The sequence below is a fragment of the Montipora capricornis genome, chromosome 13, assembly GCF_036669925.1.
Source record: "Montipora capricornis isolate CH-2021 chromosome 13, ASM3666992v2, whole genome shotgun sequence".
In the NCBI taxonomy this organism is placed as follows: domain Eukaryota; kingdom Metazoa; phylum Cnidaria; class Anthozoa; order Scleractinia; family Acroporidae; genus Montipora; species Montipora capricornis.
The window spans coordinates 43171220-43181219 of NC_090895.1; the positions used below are offsets into that span (position 1 = coordinate 43171220).

At 40.6% G+C, this 10000-nt stretch overlaps 1 protein-coding gene across 1 annotated transcript in view; it reads left to right on the top strand.

Moving 5' to 3' along the window:
* The window catches only part of LOC138030851 (sortilin-related receptor-like), a 75782-nt gene that overhangs the window by 57744 nt on the left and 8038 nt on the right, over positions 1–10000 (top strand). Inside the window, exon 12 of the mRNA XM_068878716.1 lies at positions 6472–6563. Within this exon, the coding sequence (XP_068734817.1) occupies positions 6472–6563 (92 nt within the window). The remainder of the gene's footprint in view (positions 1–6471; positions 6564–10000) is intronic.

The following is a 10000-nucleotide window of genomic DNA, read 5'->3' on the forward strand; positions in this document are numbered from 1 at the left end:
CAATCCCATGTGCTTCTGCGTCACCTGTCTCATCATAAGTCTCTTCGAAAGTACTCACCAATGCTGGCAAACTTAGCCGTACAGCACGCAAGGGCCCTTTCACGGGCTAACCATCGAGTATCGCTAGGTTTCTGCATCTTGACTTCAGGACACTGAAGCTCAGCCTGAATCTCCTTTAGTTTTTCCGCTTTCTTGGGTGAATAGTAAAATGCTTTCCAAATTGTTAATAGTGTACCTAAGACTCGGTTTACCTCAGCATGTTCTCCCGCAGCATTTACAGCAGCCAGTTGCAGTAGATGGCAACGACAGTGTACGTAAATAGCGCTTGGTGCATGCAACTTCAGGCGTGTCTGAACACCAGTCCTGTTACCCGACATGGTGCTAGCACCATCAAAACCAAGACCACGCATTTTCTCAAATGTGATGCTCCTGGATTGCAAAAAATCAGAAATATAACCAGCGATAGCTTCAGCATTAGTTTCCTTAGCTTGTATGACACCAAGAAAGTGTTCCACTGGCTTGTTGTGATTTAGCCAACGTGCACACACTGACACTTCTTCCTTGGAGGCTACATCGGTGCTTTCATCTACCATTATCGAGTAATAGACGCTTTCTTTCAAACTGTCGATGAGGCTGTTTTCCAGAGTCTTGCTGATGCTTCCAAGAAGTTCTACTATTGTGGAATATGACTCATACGTTGCATTACGTGGGCATGTTTCTCTATGCGCTTTCAACTTGATATCCCCATTCTCGATCTGCAAGGTAACGAGACCTTCAAATGTAGTGGTGTGGGGAATGTGATGTTTTACAAGGAAATAGAGTGATCGGATGAGCTTCTTCATCATTTTCCGGTTTTCTTTCTTTTCTTCCTCGCTGGCTGTTACAATCAGTTCTATAACATCGCCACGCTTTTCTGCAGACTGAGAAAATGCCCTTCTCTCTACTGCTGCTAGATGCCATTCACTTTTCTCATGATTTTCCAACAGGGCTGTAGCCTTCGCCCAGTTATTTACAGGACGTGTTACCCATGCACCTTTAGCTTGTACAGGTACTTTCCCATAGACCTTGCAAACAGTACATACCATACCCTTCAAAGTTGAATCATAGTTCATCCAAGAGTGTTTCTTCTTCCATGAAGCGTAATAGGTTAAATTCTTCTTGTAGTTCGGCTTGTTATTCGTGCTACTACTCGATGTTGCTGCAATCTTTTCTGGTGGTTTTACTGCACAATCAGATTGACATGGTCCGTGTCTTTTTCTTGGTTTACTTGTGCTAGTAGAACTCGATGTTGTGCCAACCTTTTCTGGTGGTTGCATTGCACAATCAAAATCACATTCTGATGACGTGTGTAGATCAGCGTCTCCCCGTAGTTTTCTGGTTACAAATTTGTCCATGCTGCCGCTATTCAACTCTTAACACAATAATTTGGTTTATCAACGAAGTTGATAATGTAAATTGACCACCGTACAGAGATTCTAAAAGCTGACGTTTCGAGCGTTAGCCCTTCGTCAGAGCGAATCGAGGGATTATGGGTTACGTGTAGTTTTTATAGTAGAATAGGAGCTACGCTATTGGTGGTAACATGGCAACGTGAAAAGTAGGAATATATTAGTTAAATGAAAAGCGTTCGTTAATACCGTGAGGATTAAGGGTGTCGATTTGAAAGATGAATTTTTGTTCCAGATTCTTGCGGCTTTCCGTCGTACCTAGATGTAGGGAAAGGTCGCAGATAGCCATGTGTTTTTTGGAGTGGTTAGGCAGATTAAAATGGCGAGCGACTGGCTTAGATGCATCCTTGTCATTCTTCTCAACATCGCGAAGGTGTTCGCGGAATCGGTCACCTAGTCGTCTACATGTCTCACCAATGTATAATTCATTGCATAACGTACAGGTTATGCAATAAATGACATTTGCGGAGGTACATGTGAAACGATCGGTGATCTTAACAGATCGCTTAGGTCCCGATATCTTGCTAGTGTTAACAATGAAAGGACAAGTTTTGCATCGTGAGCGCGCGCATTTGAAAGTGCCGGGTTGCTCGTTGGTTTTGAGCGCGCTTCTAAATAAAAAGTTGCCTACGTTTGTGTCGCGTTTGAATGAAATAAGTGGAGGTTGCGAAAAGATTCTACCAGTCTCGGGATCATTTTGGAGTAATTTAAAATTACTAAGAATGATGCTTTTGACTGCGTGATTATGAGGATGGAAAGTGAGGGTGAATGGAATTCTGTCATTCTTATCTTTCTGTGACGTTTGTAGTGACGACTGTCGATCAAATTGTTGGGCGCGATGATGGCCCGCTTTGACCACAGAGACAGGATAGCCACGTTTTTCGAAGAACTGGCACATCTCCTCTGATTTGCTGGAAAAATCGGAGTCATCACTACATAGACGTCGAAGTCTAAGAAATTGAGAATAAGGAATGGAGTTCTTGAGATGTGATTGATGTGACGATGAATACAACAAATAACTGTGTGAATCAGTAGGTTTGTAGTGCACACTAGTACATAGCACGTTGCCTCTAATAGAAACTTTGATATCTAGGAAAGCCAATGAAGTTTCCGAAATTTCCCAGTTATATTTAAGAGCCGGATGAAAAGAGTTGACGGAGGTTATAAATTGATGGAGTTCTTCTCTGCTGGATGAAATAGCGCGCATGCAGTCGTCGATGTAGGCAAGATGTTGAAAAAGATGTTGAAAAATTCCTTCGCCGCGTTCAGTTAAAAGCCTTTTTTCACGACAAAGAGGATGATTCGGACACTTCTAATAAAGATATTTTTGAAACACTTCTAGTTCGCAAATCCAAATGGACTCCCCCAGAGGGACAATTTGCCTCTTTAGATTTTTTCACCAAAAAATGAAGTCACGACATTCTCAAACTTAAATTCAATCGCAACACTAAATTTTCCAACCTTTCCTCGGAAGAGTGGGCCGCTCTTAAAAATCTTAGTAAACGCAACGACATAGTTGTCAAATCGGCCGACAAAGGCGGCGCGGTAGTTGTTTGGCGGTCCGACCTTTACCAAAAAGAAGCTTTGCGGCAACTTTCGGATAACTCGTTTTATGCCAAAATCCCTAAAGATCTCACTTCCAACAATCAAAAACTTGTCAAAGACACCCTTCAAAATCTGATAGTGAATCAAGAATTACCGGACACTGCCACTAATCTCATCATCAACCCCCCTAGAACTTCGTGCATTTACTTCTTGCCTAAAATTCACAAACCGAACAACCCAGGTCGACCTATCGTTTCTGCCTGTAGTTGCCCCACCGAACTCATTTCTAGCTACTTAGACAGGATTATGACGCCTATCGTCAAATCTTTGCCATCATACATTAAAGACAATACACACGCACTACAAATTTTCCGCGATTTCAATTTCTCCGGCCAAGACAAACTTATTTTCACCATGGACATTACATCTCTATACACAGTCATTCCTAACAGCGAAGGTCTTCAAGCACTTAAACACTTTTTCGATCAACGCACTGTCAAAGAACCTAGCTCGGAAACGCTCCTCCGCCTTGGCGAACTAGTGTTAACGCTTAACTGCTTTTCACTCGACGGCAACTATTACAAACAAATTAATGGTGTAGCGATGGGCACAAGAATGGGACCTAGCTATGCCAATCTTTTTGTAGGATATGTTGAACACCAATTTTTTAATCAGTACAACGGCCCCAAACCTGAACTCTACGGCCGCTACATCGACGACTGCATCGGCGCTATTTCATCCAGCAGAGAAGAACTCGATCAATTTATAACCTCCGTCAACTCTTTTCATCCGGCTCTTAAATATACCTGGGAAATTTCGGAAACTTCATTGGCTTTCCTAGATATCAAAGTTTCTATTAGAGGCAACGTGCTATGTACTAGTGTGCACTACAAACCTACTGATTCACACAGTTATTTGTTGTATTCATCGTCACATCAATCACATGTCAAGAACTCCATTCCTTATTCTCAATTTCTTAGACTTCGACGTCTATGTAGTGATGACTCCGATTTTTCCAGCAAATCAGAGGAGATGTGCCAGTTCTTCGAAAAACGTGGCTATCCTGTCTCTGTGGTCAAAGCGGGCCATCATCGCGCCCAACAATTTGATCGACAGTCGTCACTACAAACGTCACAGAAAGATAAGAATGACAGAATTCCATTCACCCTCACTTTCCATCCTCATAATCACGCAGTCAAAAGCATCATTCTTAGTAATTTTAAATTACTCCAAAATGATCCCGAGACTGGTAGAATCTTTTCGCAACCTCCACTTATTTCATTCAAACGCGACAAAAACGTAGGCAACTTTTTAGTTAGAAGCGCGCTCAAAACCAACGAGCAACCCGGCACTTTCAAATGCGCGCGCTCACGATGCAAAACTTGTCTTTTCATTGTTAACACTAGCAAGATATCGGGACCTAAGCGATCTGTTAAGATCACCGATCGTTTCACATGTACCTCCGCAAATGTCATTTATTGCATAACCTGTACGTTATGCAATAAATTATACATTGGTGAGACAGGTAGACGACTAGGTGACCGATTCCGCGAACACCTTCGCGATGTTGAGAAGAATGACAAGGATGCATCTAAGCCAGTCGCTCGCCATTTTAATCTGGCTAACCACTCCAAAAAACACATGGCTATCTGCGGCCTTTCCCTACATCTAGGTACGACGGAAAGCCGCAAGAATCTGGAACAAAAATTCATCTTTCAAATCGGCACCCTTAATCCTCACGGTATTAACGAACGCTTTTCATTTAACTAATATATTCCTACTTTTCACGTTGCCATGTTACCACCAATAGTGTAGCTCCTATTCTACTATAAAAACTACACGTAACCCATAATCCCTCGATTCGCTCTGACGAAGGGCTAACGCTCGAAACGTCAGCTTTTAGAATCTCTGTACGGTGGTCAATTTACATTATCAACTCCGTTGAGAAACCAAATTTTTGTATACTACTTCCCCACCGACGCAGCACCACAGTTTCTTTAGAAACTACCCCTTCATTCTTTACACAATACCCGAGCCTGTTCTAAGGCCAGCAGTTTGTAACATTCCATGTTCCTTGTCATATAGTGTCCTTAGACAGGGAATACTTACTTCATGTGCACTGATCTCGTTGCGTCTGGATGATTTTTGCGGTATAGTTACTTATATACTGTAATGATAACAATATTTTTTGGGGGGAAGCTGGGCATTTTGGGGGGGAAGCTTTTACCCCTCAAATACCATTCCTTTGCATATGCACGCATGCACATGGCATAATTTTATGCAGTACCTTTCCATGAGAAAAAGGCAATGAATGTTTTGGGTAGCTTTGTTTGAGATGAGATACATTGCCAAGTATGTCGCTAAAATATTATTAAGAACAGTAATGTGTAATTAAATTGCTCATCTACAGTGCATTGTATCTTTGTGAAGTGTGTGCACAAACCAGTTTACAGCTTTATAGGAGAAGCTTCGTTTCCATTTTCTGCCTCATTAGCAAAGGACCACTATTTTCTAATATATCAGCAGAAAAATCAATACTGAATGTTGAAAGTGCATTGCATTTAATGAGCTATCTCTGAAACTTTGAGCACAATTTACCAGATAATCTCTGAGTAATAATTCTTTATTTTGTTTTTGACAAAGAATGTACGGTCTCATCAGCGCTTTTGCCACCCAAAATGTTATCAGTTTTCGATGGCTAACAACTCGCTCGTTATTAATGCTAAAAAGGCTTACAATAATTGGAGGTTCAACTAAGTTTAAGACGTATTTTACCTTTTGAAAGCATGATGCCTTACGTCAGCAAACTCGTATGTCAATGGGGCAAAATGAAATCAATGACGTCAGCAAAGATTTGCCTATTGATTCCTTTGTTACGACGTACATTGCATTTACATGTTACAATACAATACATACTTAATTGACCGCTCCCCATAGGGGCTTTTCAGGGCCAATGAAACACAACGAAACGACAGAACAGAACAACAACAACTGTTAAGAATCCCAACTGGCTGGAGGCAAACCAGTTGGCTATTTACAAGTGCAGCTGGGAAGTTGAACCAGGCACTACCAGGATCAAATTCAACGAGTGGTCAGAGCGGGTCTTGAACCCGGGATCTCCGGATCTCAAGGCAAGCGCTCTAACCACTGGGTGGTTAGAGTGGTCAGAGCGGTCAACGAGTGGTCAGAGCGGGTCTTGAACCCGGGATCTCCGGATCTCAAGGCAAGCGCTCTAACCACTGGGCCACACTGCCTCCAGTGGAGTTGAGTGTATACTATGATTTTCTTTACTTGCAGTTCATTTCTCTTCTTTCCTTCCTTGAAGTGTTTTATTATATTTGCTTTTGTGTACTTCTACACTTTATTAATTGCTATTTAATAAAAAGAAATCATTGCAAACAAATGTTTTGTCGTTGTTGTTGTTTAATATCTACAATAATGTAATTGTTTGCGGGTACTTTCTTTATTTTCTTCACAGATATTACAGTCTCCTTGGTGGTGGTACAACCTCGGTGATCATGGTGGAATTTTCATTGCAGTTCGAAGAGCTAGGCTCACAAACATGATTTAGTAAGGTCTACCTTAAAATAGACCATTTTCGAATTCTCACGGCTGGACTGGATCTAGCCTGAAATGGAGGCTAATGCTGGCAAATTAATTTGTGTGTGAAAAGAATTGCTCGCATTAGCCTCCATTTCATGCTAGATCCAGTCCAGCCTTGCGAAATCGAAAATGGTCTATTCGAGAGAGTGTAAAGTCATTTAAGGTGGTTTAAGATGGTTTTATCATGTAAATAAGACAGGTTCATTAATGATGACTTTGATTGCTTCCGTAAGTGCCTCTTAACGGAAGTTATCTCACTTAACAGACAACTTTAATAATTTGTGTCTGAATGGCAAAGCATTTGATGTTATGCTTCTTTGCTCATTACACCACTTGAGTATACAGTCAGTAAAACTTAACTAACTCCAGGGGAAAAAAGTCATGATTATGATCAAAAAAGGTTGTATGGAAAATTTCAAAGCCTTGTTTTAAAGAACTGAAAAATTCGTGGGTTTACACTGATTCCATCTGTGTCGTATTCTCAATTTAAAAGCCATACCACACATGCCCAGAGGATATCCATTTGGCAATGGACTGGAATTTCTAGCTTGTTGGTTTTGATAAATGAATGGAAATAAAGTTAGAAATAACATTGCATTTCTTTGGTCGCACGAGCTTCATGTCACCTCAAAACAAAGAAACCATTGAAATCCTGTCAATTTAGACTTGTCACACAACCAACTCCTCCGTGACGCTCGTGACGAGCGTTGCAGGATAGTGGAGAATATATATATCCATGTAATCAAGTAATAATTACTGATTGAAACAATTGGGATGCCACGTCGTTTTCCAGTTTTTCATATGCCTCAGTATTACGCTATCATCAACAAGGATAAGCAATTCAAATATTAAGGGTATTTATTTTTGCAAAACGAGGAAGGCCTTTTAATGAGGGTCTTTGTTCTGTAGTTTGAGGCGGGTACTTCTACAAAACGAATACCCCATCAATTGCATTGTTTGAGCGTGAAATAAAGCATTTTAGTGAGGGTCTTCGTTTTAAAGTTTGAAGCAGGCATTTTTACAAAACGAAGACCCCATCAATTTTCTGTTGTTTTTTTTTTTAGATTCGACCAATGAGCCCAGGGGTGGAGGGACTACCATATAAAAAGGGGAGGGATGCTCGTCGGAAATTTTAAATAAACCCCCTAAAGGAGCCCAATCTGGGCCTGGCCCATTTTGTTTTTTGAGTCATGAAGTAAATATACACTTTATATTTCTTCGTGCGCAACCCTAAAGGAAACCTTCACGGCTACGTATGGTGGCGTTTTGCCCAGAACACACTAAGGTGAGACCAAAATCCGAAATTTACAACCCTAAGCCGCTTCACGGCTCGGTAAATATTCTGTGAATAAAAATACGTCCCGCTCCACAAAACAGTTGATGAATGTCTTCAGAAGCTGGTGCCATTCCCGCCATCTTGAAAATGTTACCACAGAAACAATAGAGCCGGAAGAACTTGACAAGGTACTGAGTAGGTTCTACGCCGAGGAAAAAAAGGATGGAGATGATTACGGAGCCGGAATCCCTTAAAATTATGAAGAGTGCCATTGAACGGTATTTAAAGGAGAAACACTGTCCATTCGTGCAATCGAGGGACTTTCACAACTCACACGAAATCCTCAACGCAAAAGCTATTTTTCTACGTCAGCAAGGAAAGGGAAAGAAACCCAACAAAGCCCAGCCGACGACGAGAATTGCACTTTGAAATATAAACTTTTTGTGATCAGACTTGAATGAAACGTGATTTTTCTTTGTTACTCATGACTATGTTTTTAACATGTGATGTCTAAATGTTTCTGTTTTGCATACAAAATGAGCAGTAAAGCGTTCCCGGTTTCACTTCTTTTATAAACCGGCAACTGGACCAATAAAATATCCTGTACTTGTGCAAATTCTAAATGGGTGTAATGGAGTGGTAACTGAACTTTGTGTCGTGCAATTTTGGTCAGAAATCATACATGTGATTTAAATCACTCGACGTATGATTTCAGCCCAAATTGCACTCCACTCAGTTCAATTAATTACCATTATTAATTCAACTTTTTTAGAAAAAAGTCCCGGTTTTGCACTAAATCTGCTTATAATACAGGAAATCTTAGTATACATGCAGGATAGTGGTTCTCTCAGATTCCCGAAGGATGCCTTACTGTGCTTTCTCACTTGAGTTAAGTATTTACGGTACTAGGTCTTCTTATGACCCTTAAATAACCAAATAATTATTTTAGAAGTATTTACCAACCTGGCAAGATAGGTTTTTCATTTTCATCCCCACGTTCGCGCTAATTGTTTGTGCGCAACGTTACAGCGCAGGTAATGCGACTGTAATGTGTCACGCGTTACTTCGAGCATTAGTGAAGACGATAAGTCTTGCACAGCGTTGGATTAGAGCAGACCGTGATTGGTCAAAATTGATTTTAAAATATTTATGAAAGTCAAGTAGACTACTGCACGACTGATATTCGTGTTGTTTCATCAGTCGCGCACTAGTCTACTTAACTTTCATAAATATTTTTCAAGGATTAGTTAAAATAACATGGCGACAAAAACGCCGGGGAAAAAATTCCAGGCCGGGAAAAGAATAGCACATTTATTTCCGAATTATCATGAAACGTTAAAGAGAGGTGAGCGGGAGGTTGGAAAAGCTCTGGGAAAGGTAGCTGATCGAGTAGTGGCTGAAAGTTTGGAAAACTCGAAGACAAACCATTGCGTAAATTTAATGGGGCTGTTTTTTTCAAATGTTTTTATTACCCTACGAACTTAAGTTAAAAATGAATGCATCTTTTTGAAGTTCTTTTCCTTTACTTTCGTGAAAATTGAGCAAAATTGTATTTTCTCCCTCGTCCGATTGAAAAGTGCGGACCTGTGAGGAAACAGCCAGCGATTAAATTTCACAAACACCACAATCCAGAAGATGAGCATGACGGCAATGGAGAGATATTATACAAAACACTAACCAAATGAAGATGACGTCTGCTTGAAACGTCGTTGCTATGCTTGAGAAAGTCTTTTTTTAAATAAAAACATTTCATCCCTTCAACGATCGATCCTGTCTTGGGTTCCAGTCCTTCCCCAACAGGTCACGCAAAAACGCAACATCACATCGATTTTACTCGTTTAGATCGTTGGTGACCCCTATTTTTTCAATCATGAATCTCTTACTTTACTTGCTATCTAAAAAATATGATAAGATGAAAAAATTCTCACCGTAAGAAGTTACCTTATTTTTAAATTTTCTTTTCTCTTGCCATCGAATTCCGAAACTGGTTGAAACGGGTAGAGCGTACGGAAACGCTCGTCGTGGATGAACTCCATTGTTTACGACGTCCCTAGCGGGATGCAATTATCTAAAAATCCCACTCCTAAAAACCTATGCACGGAAACCTTCACTCTAGCGGTTTATTTTT